Below are 15,837 nucleotides of genomic sequence, written 5' to 3' on the forward strand. Positions count from 1 at the left end.
AAACTGTAAGATTTATTGCTAATGGATAAGCAGGTAGGTTTTCTTTAGAGAGAACAGAGATCTGATCTGAACAGACAGAAAATGGTGGCAGACACATGGCCTTACACAGCTTGGGTTTGTTTTTATGTTGTTGTTCTTTTTAATGTCACTTAACTGCATTAAGATGCCATCCCCTCAAGGCAAACTGCTGTTTATTTTTCATTTTTTTAAAAGAATGAACATCTAATAAACAGGGGAACACAGTAAACAAGCACAGTGAGCTTGTTCATGGCATGCCCTCATTTTCTCCACCATAAAACTTGACAACATAGGTCTCATTTCTATGCTATTTAGGGAAGCTATTGAAATGTAATGGTTAACAGACTGAACTTTGGACTACGAAGTCCTTGGCTGAAATTTGTTTGGACTCCTTAGGGCAAGACTATCCCTCTTGGCCTCACCCCCTTTATAAATAATGTGGCCATAATTATACTTGCCTGACTTACAAAGTTTGATGGAAGGATTATTGAGATATTGCATGTGAAGCACTCCAAAGAACTGAAATGTGCTGCGGCTGTGTCAAATGCCTGAGGGTGAACATTTTTGGTGTGATGAAGAGGTTTTTAAGGGCCTCTAAATGTTTCCTGAAAGACCCTGAGAAGCCTACCATTTTCATGCCAGTTTGCTACTCTTCGCAACCCCAAACATTTGCTGCTTCAGCACCATTTCTGTTCAAAATATCTTCCTCATAATAGTACTCTTATCAGATTTAGCTATGTGATGAAGTCACTGTCACTAGAAAGAAGGCCAATTTGGGGGTTGGGGGGATTGGCTCCAAAGATTATGTCTATCAGGGTTGTGAAGAGGCTGCCACTGCAACTTGAATGCCAGGTATGGGGTGTGCAAAATCTTCTTGAACGTGTGTCACAGGCACATTGTCCCTCTACAGGCCGCTCTATGGCAAAAATAACAGAAACCCTCCCCACACCAAAATCATCAAAAGGAGGGCACTTTTCCTAGAGGGAGAAAATGTACATGGAAGTTTCCTCCTTTTTATCTCAACCCTAAAATATGTTATATTGTCACTGTTTTTATTAAAGTTGTTTGTTCTATCCTGCAATTTTCTACTGCTTTGTAATTTTAACTTTGTAAGCTGTCACAAGGACCAAATGGACCAAAAGAGAGGGGTAGAAATAAGGAAAAGCAAATCTATCAACCAATCATTCATGGTCATTGTTGCTGTCACATACATATTTAATCATTCTTCTATATATGACAAGTCCTTATGAGCTTTTGGCTGGTGTAAGTGGTTCTTTGTGCTGAGCACGCATACCATCAAAGGCATGTCTTAAACCTCTAAACTGCAAAAAATCTGGTCCGGAAGGTGTTCTCCTGACTAAGGCCCATTGGGGTGGGGAAGTTCCCAGGCCAGGCCAGAATCAGACAGAGAGTAGACCACAAAAAGGTGCAGTTGACAGAGTTTTATGAAAAACATCTATGTTGTAGCCTTATGTGGTTGGAATCAAATTACTTTTCCTTAGAACCAGTTCCTCTGTAATATGTTTGTTCACAAATTCAGTTCAGACATTCAGTGAAGGAGGCCTGTGAAAATGATGCTCAGGGCTCCACAAATTTTTGGCCTCACTTACCAGACAAGAATTATTTGCAGTTGCTACTAAGCCCTGCCCCTGCCCCGAGCCCTCTGGTATATCCAGAGAGTTTGGGGATGTGGGGGGGGGGAGGGGAAGGTCAGAATTTTATTCTGAGGTATGGAGAAGATAAGAAGCAGTGGGAGTCTCTCTGTTTCTTACCTTCTTTATCCTACTTTCCCTCCAAGCATTCTGCAGATGCCAGAAGGATGAGGGAAGAGGTGGGCTCTTCTCATTTGCACTGTGTCGAGATGGTAAGAAAAAGCTGGGTGCTATTTCTTCCTTCTCTATAGATCTGTGCAAATGAAAGCATTTGCTGGAGTAGTTGCCAGAAGGGCAGTCAACACTGACAACCTGGCAACTGGGTTTCTAGGGCCCTTCTCACACCACCAGAAATGTGTTAGTCATTAAGGTACCAGGAGATGCTGTGCTGCTTTTGCTGAAACAGAATAGCATGGACATTCCTCAGAATGAAAACAGGTGAGTGACCATTACCCAGTGGAAACTTACTTCAGTGTGCATGTAACCACTGGGCAAATGGTCATCTGTCTTCACCCTGTCTTTCAGCCTAATGTATCCCACTGGGTAGTTGTGTGAGAAAATAGGCTAATCACAACCACCCCATGTCGAGTTCCTTGGAGGAAGAAGGCAGGACAAAAATGTGACAAATCTGGGAGAGAAGGGGAGAAAAGGAACTGTAAGGGTTTGATTAACTGAACTAAATGTTTGTGTAAACACGGCTTCAGCAACCATTCTTTAATTCAAGGTCTCTACAAGGGTGTAACCTGGAAGCAACACAGATGCTGGTGTGATGGTACAGGTTGGCATGGCCCTAAAAAGGTGAGAGTTTGAAACTTGGGGGAGGAGAGGGAAGGGGAAAAGCTTGTGAACACTATTCAAATGCTCAAAATTCCTTTGAAGGGACCTCCTCCTTACTTAAACTTGTATGTTGTTAATAAGACTTGCTCATATTATTAGTTCCAGAAACTTTACATGGGCTATTTTACACTAACACTGTGTCAGTTCAGAATTATTTTAAAAATAGATTTGGAGCTAGGCATAATGTAGTATTTCTTTTAGATTTGAACAGAATGCATATCTTCGTAACCTCTCTCTCTCTCTCTCTCTTTAATGCTAAGCCAATCCCGTAGGGCATTAACAACAACAAAGAGAGTGAGAAGGAGAGAAATGAACATCTATGCTGATTTAATTAGAACAAAATTGATCTTGTTTTCTTAGAGGTAAGGCAATGGAAGTAACTCAGCTTGAAACAAAGGACATGGCAATTTTTATAGCCTCTCTTTGTGCTGGAAATCAAGTGAGCCTTCAAATTATACCAGCTCACAATCGCCTCTTGCTGAACTACTCGTGCATTACTAACACTGCATATATAGGTCTTGCTGCGGTGTTAAATAATAAGAAAATAAAGAACGATCAGCAACAGGGAGAAATTGTATTCTGTACTCTTTCTCAGGGCCAACCCACCTGTTGCAGAATGGAATCACTTGCCCTAGGTTCTTGGCCTTTTAAGCATCAATTTGTAACTAGCTTCATTATGTCATAATACCTACTGGATGTAGTTAGGGCCTAGCATATAGACGTTGCCTAGCTACAATAAGCTACTCAACCATCTCTAGGCTAGCTTAGAGGTAGCTAGCCAGAGGTGAACAGCGGTGATGTGAAGTAAAACTTAGAAAGGAAATGAGTATGAACAAGGATGGAGGCTTCTAGAGTCATGGCCCAAGAAGCAGAAGGACCAAGAGGCCAGAGTGGGTGAGCAAACAGAGAGAGAAACATGAAGTTGCAGACCAGGAGGAAATATGAAGAAAGAAGTGGGGAGAGACAGTGGATCCAGAGAGGGAATGCTTAGGTAAGGCGCTAATGGGGGCAGATACCAAAAGAGGGCAGAGAGGTGGACATTAGAAGGCTGAGATGGGGGGGGAGGCTCATTAGGGGTGCAGGGGTGGCTCATTAGATATGGGTCTCTAAAAAGGAACTAGGGCCAACAGTAACCACAATGCACACCATTCAGCTGGGTAGTTCACTGAAAGCTCAGCATGTTTAAGGCCCATTTGACATGTGATGGCCTTGGCTAAGAAATAAGGATGTATTGTATTGAGTAGTGTAGTTACCAACTTCTCTATGGTTGCTCCCACAGCACTCTAGGTAACATACACATACATACATACATACATACATATCCTCCATTATGTCATAATACCTACTGAATGTAGTTAGGGCCTAGCATATAGATGTTCTTATCCTCCATACATATAGTTAGATATGGTTATTTATTTATTTATTACATTTTTATACCGTCCAATACCCGATGCTCTCTGGGCGGTTCACCAAAATTAATACCACAAAATGCAGCATAAATTATTATGAATCATATTGGCAACAAATCCCCTAATGGGGTGGGTATTACCTGTATGATATATAGCCATGGAATCTAGCTCATCCATGTGATGGAAAATATACAGACTATCCAGTGTTACATGGGAGCAACCATGGAGGTAGCAGCAGCGTAGCTTGTAAAACTGGGCTGCAAACAACTACGTGATGAATGCTGGTACATAGTTTAAAATTCTCCTCAAGAATGATGTCATTCCAAATTGCAGTCTGGTTTCTGAGTTTAGACACTAAAGTCTCAAAATATTGCTCAATGTAAAAGAAAAAAAAATTAGACTTATGTACTGGTTGTTTCCTGTTCCCCAAACTGTTAAAATCCCAAATATGCTGAAGGACATTGCCTTTTCTACTGATAGTCTGTGAGGCTTAACAGCAGCATCCATTCAGGCTATGAGGAAATTCCCTGCCAGTTGTTGTTGTTGTTGTTGTTGTTGTTGTTGTTTTTAAATGAAAACATTTGCCCTTAAAGCAGTTTTTAATTCTTCACACGTATGCTGAGTTATTTCAAGAAACCTGGCATGGTAATGGAGTTGCAAATGTATACAAAAACGTATGTAAACTGCTGAGTTTCAATTTAGATGATCACAGAGTAATGCACTCACCACATTAGAAGGCTCCAGTTTCTTCCTCCTGGCCATATCTGTAATATTATTGGTGTTGTAGATTATGCTCTCCATGCAGCCTTTGAAATTCTTTCTGCTGTTTGAACTTGGCTTCCCAGAAAAAGGCATGCCACCAAACGTTATCTTTGAAAAGAAATGTGAAAGATTTTTTTTTAATTTTAAAGTGACAATTCATCCCCCCCCGCCCCTCAACCCTGAATTTTATTAGCAAGTTTATTTGAAACACAGAACCACAGGTAGCATTAAGCGATGCAACTCTGTGCAGAATTGATTGTGTTATCTGTTGAACATTTTAGTGAACACCTAGCTGGATGAATCAATTAGAAGCCTATGAACATGGGCTTGGATTGAGTGATGGTCCATGGGATCTGAAGCATGCATGGAGTTCCTCCCCCACCTCCACATACAAATGCTTTCCTGTGTGTTTTAATGAAGAAAGCTTTGCATGCAGAAAGGCCTCCACATGAGAAGCTGTACTATTCCACTGAAATTAGTTTTTAAAAATAATATTGAGCTGAAGCCACGTGATACAGCATTACTGCTGAAGCTAAACAAGTCTGTTCATATAAACTGCATGGCTGGGAGACCGCCAAAAAACCATATTCTGTGTTTTTTGTTTTGTTTGCTTTTGATGTGTTTGACTTCAATAAGGTGAGTATTCCATTGCAAGCAGACACAGCTGGGATCCTAATTTTCCTTCTGTGAACAGGTTAGGCTTCACATAGCAGGGCTTTCCTGCCTTCCCTTTCCCTCTTGTAGCCCCACCCCACCCCGCAAACCTCCCAGAATCTTAGCTTATTGTTATGTGTAACTGTAAACATGGTCAGAGTGTAAAAATCCTCCAAATACAGCAGAAGCAATGATGGGAAAAACAACAACTAAGAGCCAGCTTGGCAAGAGTATTCAAGTTGCTCCCTAGAATATCCTCTGTATGGCAAGCCCCATTTTATATGCAGACCCATACAGAGGACTCAAACGTTCCCATAATCAAAGTAATTAGAGACGCTCCTGATCAGTTTTCTGATCAGGGAGCTGAATACACAGAAAGATGCAACCACACTGGATGCAACCACACTGGAGAGCCATCTGGGCAGATTCTGCAGTGGAATTCCTGGGCAAGGCTTTATGCATCCTGCTAATTCCTAGAAATGTCAGTGGAAATAACACTGGCACAGAGCTCAGGGATTGTGTCTATATCCTAGGCAGAGTTGGCTAGAAAGTCCAAAAAGTTGTGCATAATTTAGAAGGATGAAAAAACTCATAACAACAGCAGGGCCATCAAACATAAGGCCTGGATCCTTACCAGGCCATTGGGGGTCCTCAGTGTGACCCTCAGCACTCCTCCATGCAAATTGCTGAATGAAGGTTTTGGAGCTAGGAAGTCGTGATTAGGGATGTCCAGGAAATCCATTTTGTTTTTGGCTTGATGAAGTTCTCTGTTATACCCAACTGGGCTTGCATTTGCGGGCCAAGCCATAGGTTCTTCTTGAACTCTGAGAACTTTTCCCATATTTTTTATTTGCACAAACAGAGATTTGTGCAAATTGTAGCTGTCATTTGCATAATTAGCACAAATTGTGGCCAAAATTTGCACAAATTACACAAATTCAAACTGCAATTTGTGCAAATCTCTATTTGCACAAACTTTTTAAAAAAGGGAAATCCATGAACCGGCCCGACTTGATGCAAATCGAATCAGGCCATTTCTTGGAAAACAGATTGAAGTCCAGGACTGAATCAAGGGAAGTTTGTTGAGTTCCACCCCCCCCCCCTGGATTTCTCCACAATCTAGCCATGATCTTACAGGAGCAAATAGTTACTACTGCACTTCTCAGCTTCTCCCACCATTCCCTTGCTGAAACACAAGTGGATAGTGGAGTGCACTGGGAGGAAGACAGCAGCATGTGGGATTTGAAGTTGCCAACATTTGTAGACAAGTGGGAAGGTTCAGTTTTGTAATTTGGGGCTGCTTGTGGGGTGGATGGCCTTTGAAATTGCCTGACAGGGATATGTAAGCTTAGTGCATGGAGTTGGGAGACATGTGAGAAGATCTGGAGAGCAAACAGTGGCATGTGGATAGGGATGTACAAAAGGCACTTACCTTTCATGGATTATGTTGATGGGGGGAGGGGCTCCGTCCCTCCCCCCGGAATCCTGGACGGGGGGGGAGGCGCTCCTCCTCCCCCCCCCCGGAATCCTGGCCAGCTGGCTGTGCTCCACAGGGATTCTGCGGAGCTGCCGGCCAGCTCCACCAGCAGCTGGACATCCAGCCGCTGGCTAGCAGGGATGCAAATGGCGGCGGCCGTAGCCACCGCCGTTTGCGTTCCTGCAGTCAGCTGTGAGAGGCTATGTAAATGTTCACGTAGCCTATCATGGATGATTTAAAAAAAACACAACAACAACATGCGTATGGAAATGGCGGCGGCCATGGCTGCCACCATTTGCGTTCCTTATTTTGGCACGTCTTAGTCTACGTCAAGATTTACGTAGACTAAGATGGCGAAAATAAGGAGAATGCAAATAGCGTAGCAGACGCTACGCTATTTGCGTTCCCCTTATTTTTGCCATCTTACTCTACGTAAATCTTGACGTAGACTAAGACGTGCCAAAATAAGGAACGCAAATGGCAGTGGCCGTGGCCGCCGCCATTTGCGTATGCGCGTTGTTTTTTTTTTAAGTCAGCCGTGATAGGCTGCGTAAACATTTACGTAGCCTATCAGTTTTTTTTTTAAAACTTAGCTGTGATAGGCTACGTAAATCTTTATGTAGCCTTAGGGATGTCAGAGAATTTTGCCTCAAATCTTGGGGAGGCTGAATGCAAGTGCATTCGGCCCCCCAAAATTGGTGGCAAAACGGTCTGCCCCCCCACCCCCCCGGGATGGGACTTACCTTGGGCGAATCCTCCTGGCAGCAGCGGGTGCGGCGGCGGTTCGGCGGTGGTTCGGCGGTGGCGGCGGTGGCAGCCAGTCTTCCAAACGGCTGCCGCCGCCGCCATTTCCAGTAAAAAAAAAACAAACCAAAAAAAGTCATAGGCTACATAGGGATGTCGGAGAATTTCTCCACGAATCTCTGGGAGGCCAAATGCCAATGCATTCGGCCCCCCGAAATTGGTGGAGAAACAGTCCACCCCCCCGCCCCCATCCCGGGATGGGACTTACTGTCGGCGAATGTCCCTGGCGGTGGCGGCTCCCAGCGGCGGTGTGGCGGTGGCGGCGGCAGCCGGTCTTCTGACCGGCTGCCGCCGCCATTTCCAAGGTGAAAAAAAAAAATACAACAAACGTGACAGGCTACGTAAAGATTTATGTAACCTATCACGGCTAGATTTTCAAAAAACACCGTGATAGGCTACGTAAATCTTTACGTGGCCTATCACGGCTGACTTTGAAAAAAAAAAAAAAGCCCGTACGCAAATGGCGGCGCCCATGGGCGCCGCCATTTGCGTTCCTTATTTTGGCCCGGGTAATCTACGTAAATATTTACGTAGACTACAGCGAAAATAAGGGCAACGTAAACATCACGGCTGACTGCAGGCCAGGGATGCAAATGGCGGCGGCTACGGCCACCACCGTTTGAGAGCTGGCAGGAGAAGAACTTTCGCAGCCGGAGAGGCGGGGTGCTCCCACCCGGCCAGAATTTTGGTGGGGAGGGATGGGGCGCATACGCCCCGGCAAGAATTTCGGCGGGGAGGGACGGGGAGCCTCCCCCCCGGCCAGAATTGTGGGGGGAGGGATGGAGTGCCTCCCCCCCCACCGCGAAGCAAGCTGCGGGACCAAGTAAGTGACTTTCGTCCATCCCTAAGGCTCCGTAAAGATTTACATAGCCTATCACGGCTAGATTTTTAAAAAAAATACCATGATAGGCTATGTAAATGTTTATGTAGCCTATCACGGCTGAGTAAAAAACAAAAACAAAAACCGCGTGTATGCAAATGGCAGCGCCCATGGGCGCCGCCATTTGCGTTCCTTATTTTGGCACGTCTAGTCTACGTAAACATTTACGTAGACTACGGCGAAAATAAGGGGAACACAAATACCGTAGACGCTACGCTATTTGTGTTCCCCTTATTTTCACCGTAGTCTACGTAAATGTTTACGTAGACTAGACGTGCCAAAATAAGGAATGCAAATGGCGGCGCCCATGGGCGCCGCCATTTGCTTACTCGTGTTTTTTTTTTACTCAGCCGTGATAGGTTACGTAAACATTTACGTAGCCTATCACGGCTGACTGCAGGGACGCAAACGGTGGCGGCTACGGCCATCGCCATTTGCGGCCCGGCCAGCCAGGATTTGGGGGTGGAGGGATGGAGCGCCTCCCCCCCGGCCAGAATTTTGGGGGGGAGGGACAGAGCACCTCCCCCCCGGCCAGAATTTTGGGGGGGAGGGACAGAGCGCCTCCCTTCCCGGCCAGAATTTCGGGGGGAGGGACGGAGTGCCTCCCCCCCCACTGCAAATCAAATTTTGTTTAAGATTTCGTTCAGGATTTGGGGGTGGAGGGACGGAGCGCCTCCCCCTGGCCAGAATTTCAGGGGGGAGGGACAGAGCGCCTCCCTTCCCGGCCAGAATTTCGGGGGGAGGGACGGAGCGCCTCCCCCCCACCGCGAATCAAATTTCATTCAAGGTAAGTGACTTTTGTACATCCCTACGTAGCCTATCATGTTTTTTTTTTAACTGGAAATGGCGGCGGCAGCAGCCGGTCAGAAGACCGGCCGCCGCCGCCGCACCACTGCTGGAGCTGCTGCCGGAGCCGCTGCCGCCAGGAAGATCTGCCCCAGGTAAGTCTCGTCCCGGGGGGTGGCGGGGGGTGGCAGACCGTTCCACCACCGATTTCGGGGGGCTGAATGCGCTGGCATTCGGCCCCCCCGAGATCTGTGGCGGAATTCTCTGACATCCCTACATGTGGAAGGGAGCTAAGATGGTGGGATCTTCCATAAACTGCTCAAGTTGGATGCATGGATTTTGTTTAATCCATTCTGTCTGTGTTTCAGAGATTGTCAGGTGTCTTTCATTCTGTTGTCCTCTCATTGAGTGGTTTGCAGTCTGTTACATTCTGGGCCAGGGAGAGAGATTGTGGAACCCTTGGTTGCATGCTGTGACGAGTTTGCATGGCACTTTGAAGATAAAGTCACTCAGATTCATCATGAGTTGGACACCATGATTAATGCAGTTCCATTGGTAGAGGTGTTCAGAGCACCGTCTGGTCCAGTTTTATTGGATGAGTTTCAGTTATTGAGGCCTGAGGATGTGGACAAGGTGCTTGGCCAAGTTTCCCAACATTACAGCTGCTATTGTGTGTAACATTAACACAAGATGGGGCTTTGTATTTTTCATAGAACTAATGTTGAGCACAATGGTGACCGTAGAGGGCCATTTTCCTAACATTACATCTGCCATTGTGCACACGTTAGATCTATGAGAAATACAGAGCCCCATCTTGCATTAAAATAGAGGCTCGCAAAGAGGATGGTTGAATGTGGGGTGTGGGTAGACAGCCCAGGAAAGTCCTGGCCACTTGCATGGCTCGGTGGGTGGGGGTGGCGGCTCACCAAGCCAAATTTGGGGACGTGGGGAAGTCTGACAGACTCAGCTGGGTGCCCACACCATCCCTAGTCTGCAAGTCCATCTGACTCAGAAGATGCCAGCCTACTGCAGAATTCATAGGTCAGATTCATAGAAATCCAAAGTCATTTGAATTGATTTTGGATTTCTCCAATATCCCTAGTTTTGATTGGGGCCAGCAATGGTGCTAGTGAAGGAATTTTGGTAGGCAAAATGTAGAAAGGTGGCCTGTTGGGGCTGAATGGAGAAGAACATTTCTAAAAGCTTACAACTCCTCTTTCCACACACATCCTACAAAAACTAGTTCTTTATAGGGATGCTGGAGAAATTTGAGATGGACTAAAATGAGCTCGGATTTCCAAGAATCTGATCTGCGGAATCCGCTGCGGAGTGACCCTCTCAGGCCACATGGAGTCCGTGGAGTTTCGGATGATTTTTTTTTTACTTTCCCAAAATTTATGCATATAAATTCGTAAGGAAATACACAAGTTTCTGCTGAGAAAACATTGAATGGAATGGGGGACAATATGCTAAATGTGATGTACTAAGGTAAATTATGTAAACACTTACATAAATACTTACATAATTATTTGCATATTTTTCTGCACAATGAAAAAAGAATGCATCTGTCTGTGGGCGGACGATGGAACAAAAGGCACCTGGCAATCCATGAAACACACACGGAGCAGATTTTACACAGTCCGTACATCCCTAGTTCTTTTTAAGTGAAAAGGGATGATTATGCTCTCTGGGCATCTGTTGGATGGGGAGTTGGGTCTCCAACATTTTAATTTGACTCCCCTGGTACATAATGACTTATGCACCTACATGTATCTCAAATCAACATGGCTTCATTCAGGATTAGATTCTGTAGACAGTGAAATCAATGGTAGAAATCTCACTGACATTCATGAAGCAGGAACAAGGCCCCCTAAGTAATTTGCACATTTATATCATTTGTGCTCTAATGATGAGGTTAGAATTTAAATAATTCACCTCACAATGCAGAATGCCTTATTTTGCATAAATCAGCTAGTGGTTTAGACTATTCCCTTATTTCTTTTAAAGAAAATCTTCCAGGTTTAGATGTGTTGGCATTTTTAAAAACATAACTATTCCAGGTTTTTTAGTCACTTCAGTGAGAACTAGCATGGTGGTAACACCCACTGGGCAGTGTCAACTACGTTCATTTTTCATGATTAATCATATTGTGACCTTATGCACCGTATCTCACTGAGCTATCATAGAAGTCACATACATTTGAGTGCCTTTGCAACCTCATCTGATGGTCCTGCAAACCCCTTCTTGTCCTCAGAGAGCTAGAATATATGTACATTATATATGCCATACGTATTCCAAATAGATGGTGCCCTAAATGGCATCCCCATGGTTAGCACTTTGGCTATAATGTATAGAATTCTTTATCACATGGATCACTGCTATCGTGTTATAAGACTCCATGACCCTTCCCAGTGGCCTTCAGGAAACAGAAGCAGAGATGTGAAGGCTCATAACATGATAATTTGACTTGTTAAAGATGGACCAGGGATCACTAGGGAAGGCTGTTTTGGCAGCACCATCACAGTGAATGTAAAAAATGCCCTGGCAAGCTCATCCTTAACCTCTGGCATCTTCACATGTCATAGGAAGCTGACTTATACCAGGTCAAAGTATTTGTTCATCCTGCCTAGTATTGTAACCTCTGACTGGCAGTGGCTGTCTAAGGTCTCAGGAAGCTTTTTTTTTCTTCTCAACACCTGCTGTTGGATCCTTTTCACCGGAGATTCTAGGGATCGAACCTGGGACCTTCTGTATGCAAAGCCAGTGCTCTGCCACTGAGCTACAGTCTCTTTCCCAATGTTGCACCTCTCATTTACGTTGACCTGATCTGCTTTGATAAATGGGCTTACGCAAGCAGAAATGTCACAAACCATTCACTGCCATTGGCTTTGTTGTTGTAATGTCACAGATTAGTTGTTAATTAATTAATTAATTAATTATTGCATTTATATCCCGCCTTTTTTCCTCTTGCAAGGAACCCAAGGCAGCTTACATTCTCCTCCTCCTCTCCATTTTATCCTCACAACAACAACCCTGGGAGGTAGGTTGGGCTGAGAGTGTGTGACTGGCCCAACGTCACCTAGTGAGCTTCCATGGCCGAGCGGGGACTAGAACCCGGATCTCCCAGCTCCCAGTCCAACACTCTTGCCGCTACACCACACTGGCTGTCACTACACTGGCACACACTAACTCTCACACTGGGCTAGGCAGCCCAAATTTAGATTAATGCTAAGGAGAAATTGAGAAGCAACCTTTGAAAAATTAAGTTGTGTAAAGTATTGCCTACAGATGATGGGCTCTTGCATTGCACATTGTTGGTACAAATCATTTAAGCATTTTCAGGGCATTTCAATGAATACCGACAGATGATGCTTATGTATATGAGCAGCAATGGATGGAACTGCATACCTCATAGTCCAGGTCCAGGTAATCAAATTCCCCATTGATCCGGAAATGCTGCAAGTGTCTATCAAGTGTGAGATTGATGTTCCTCCCATGACGTTCTATTACTACAGAATGCCAGTGGTGGTCATCCAAGAGGCTACCTGTAGTCACAGATGTGTGGCCATAAATGGAGCCATATTGGTTGCTACCTGGGATGAAGAAGAAGGGAAGAAAATATTGAATACCTCAGTTTTAATTCTTTGTAGAAAGCTGTCATACCACCATTCCACAAGAAGCGTATTGCTATGCAGTTATGTCAGAATGGCAAGCAGCAACTACACAATGGATTGGATTCAGACTATGTTAGTATTGCTTTAGTTCCATTAAAACCAAAGGAACTTAAAACAACAGATTCTTATGGCATCTTAGAGAATAACAAATTTATTATGGCATAAGCTTTCATGAACTAGAGTCCACTTCTTCAGATGCATGACATGCTAACTTAAGTTGCAGATATGTACCTGTAACACATGCGGGGAGAATTGTAAACAGTGAGGTCAGATGAAAATTAAATGCAGAAAGTACAGACAGTGATAATTACATAATTAACAGGAACTATTCACAAAACAGTGTTGGAGTGGAGATAATACAAACTTCCTGGCATTGGTAAGCTAATTAAGACAGGTAGCCTGATTAAAAACCTATTATCCTGATTCAAGTCAAAGGTGATATAACTGAACCTCTTGATAAATTGAAATTCAGCAGTTGCATGTTCCAGTCTTCCTTTGAAGATCTCTACCTTCACAAATAGCCACCTTAAGATCAGTGGCAGAGTATACTGAGGGGCTGAAATATTCTCCCACTGGTTTTTGAATATTGCTTTTCTGATGTCAAATTTAATCTTGATGCCCGTTTATTATTTTGGAAAGAGAATGCATTGTCCTATGCAGAATGTAGAAGGGCATTGCTAGCTGATGATAGCATACATCACGTTGGATGATGAGCAGGTGAATGAAACCTTGATATTGGGGCTGACATTATTAGGTCATCTAATAGTGTTATCTGAGTAGGTATGGGAACAAAGTTGACATCTGGGTTTGTTGCAGATCTGTTCCCTATGTTTGTGGCCTATCCTTGCTGGTGACTAGCTATTTTACATTAGGGGACTGTCTGTGAGTAAAATCCAGGGATGTATGAAACTCACTTACCTTTGCTCTGTGCCTCCCTGTGGAATCCTCGACGGGGGGGAGGCAATCCGGTCCTCCCCCCCGGAATTCTTGATGGCTGGCTCTGCTCCACGGCCAGGCCGTGGAGCAGCCGGCCAGGGCCATCGGCAGCCGGATTTCTGGCCGCAGATGGCCTGGTGCGGCCGCAAATGGCGGCCGCCGTAGTGGCCGCCATTTGCATCCAGCTAGACAGCCATGATAGGCTACATAAGAATTTACATAGCCTATCATGGCTAACGTAAAACAAAAACAAAAACACGCAGTGTACGCAAATGGCGGCAGCTATGGCGGCTGCCATTTGCTTTCCCTATTTCTCGCCGACTTATCTTACGTATATATTTACGTAACATAAAACGGCGAAAAAAAGGGGAACGCAAATAGCGTAGTGGACGCTATTTGCGTTCCTTTATTTTTCGCCATTCTAGCCTATGTAAATATTTACAGTTCTTCCCATAATTTTCATCTGAGCTCACTGTTTACAATTCTACATAAAATATTTACATAGGCCACAATGGCGAAAAATAAAGGAATGCAAATAGCGTCCACTATGCTATTTGTGTTCCCCCTTTTTTTCGCCGTTGTATCTTACGTAAATATTTACGTAAGATAAGTCGGCGAAAAATAGGGAACGCAAATGGCGGCTGCCGTAGCCACCGCCATTTGCGTATGCTGCGTGTTTGTTTTTTTTACATTATCCGTGATAGGCTACGTAAATTCTTACATAGCCTATCATGGTCCAAGGATGGCAATGGTGGTGGCGGCAGCACCTCTGCCACAGCTGGCCAGTAGACCAGCTGCCGCCACCTCTGGAGCTGCTGCTGCCGAATCCGCCACCGCCGCTGAATCCACCCCAGGTAAGTGCCATCCTGGGGGGATTCTGCGAGGGGGCGGGGGGGGCAGGAGGCCATTCTGCCACAGATTCTGGGGGGCTGGATTCTAAAGAATCCGGCCTCACTGGAATCCGTGGCGGAATTCTCTGCCATCCCTAGTAAAATCTGGCCTACCTCCCAAGGCCTGTGAAAAGGAAGTATCATTTTCCAGGATGGGCTGTAGATCCTTGATTACACACTGGAGTAGTTTTAGCTGAGAGCTGCAAGTGAGAACAAGTGATGTGCTGTCACTTTCTGTTCTTGGTCTGTCCTGTAATAACTTAGTCTTGTCATACTGATTTCAGTGGGACTAAAGCCTGAATAACTGGATCCATTTCAACCAAAAGCACTATTTTCACTTAGTTTACAAATATTCTACCCTTTGTAAAACTCTTTTCTTCCTATGTTGGCTGGGATGCAACTAGGGATGACACAAAAAGGTTCTGTTTAATGTCTGAATCTCTTAAAAGTGTGGCTAAGAAACAAAAACAACAGACTGCACTAGCGTTTATGACAAAGAAAAATATAAAACTGGGGGCAGTATCTGAAGTATGTTTCATGAAGTGGTGGTGAAACACTGAATTCAATCAAAGTAAGGGCTGTAGCTCAGTGGTAGACCACCTGCTTTGCATGCAAAACGCCCCTGGTTCAATCCCTGGCATCTCCAGGTTGGGCTGGAAAAGACCCGTCTCTGAAAACCTGCTGCAGGCAATCAATACTGAGCTAGGTGGACCCATAGTCTGATTTGGTATAAGGCAGCTGCCTATGACCCTACTGAGATATTATTCTTTTAAAGGACAGCCCTTTTCATCTGTACAAAAAGTATCAATTTGTCACCAGGACTGGATCCACAGTATTTTATAATACACCTTATAAGTCAAAAGTCCATCAAGTCCTGTTTCTAACAATGGCCAGGCAAAGCTCACAATGAGAGCATTCTTGTAATGGTTATCCTGTGGTGTTTGTTCCCAGCATCTGGCACTTGAAAGCATACTGCTTTTGAACATGGAGGTTCCGTTTACCTATCATGGTTAACAGATACTGATAAACCTGCCCCCAATAAGAATAACTCCCTTGTT

At 44.7% G+C, this 15,837-nt stretch overlaps 1 protein-coding gene across 1 annotated transcript in view; it reads right to left on the bottom strand.

The window, feature by feature from the left end:
• Positions 1 to 15,837, bottom strand: part of CNTNAP2 (contactin associated protein 2) — a 2,014,778-nt gene that overhangs the window by 919,813 nt on the left and 1,079,128 nt on the right. The window contains exons 6-7 of the mRNA XM_084857751.1: positions 12,688 to 12,872; positions 4,643 to 4,786 (exon numbers count right to left, since the gene is read on the bottom strand). Coding sequence (XP_084713877.1) covers positions 4,643 to 4,786; positions 12,688 to 12,872 — 329 coding nt within the window. The remainder of the gene's footprint in view (positions 1 to 4,642; positions 4,787 to 12,687; positions 12,873 to 15,837) is intronic.

Source organism: Heloderma suspectum, chromosome 5, assembly GCF_057233095.1.
Source record: "Heloderma suspectum isolate Gila_16-S chromosome 5, 16-S_ref, whole genome shotgun sequence".
NCBI classification, from domain to species: domain Eukaryota; kingdom Metazoa; phylum Chordata; class Lepidosauria; order Squamata; family Helodermatidae; genus Heloderma; species Heloderma suspectum.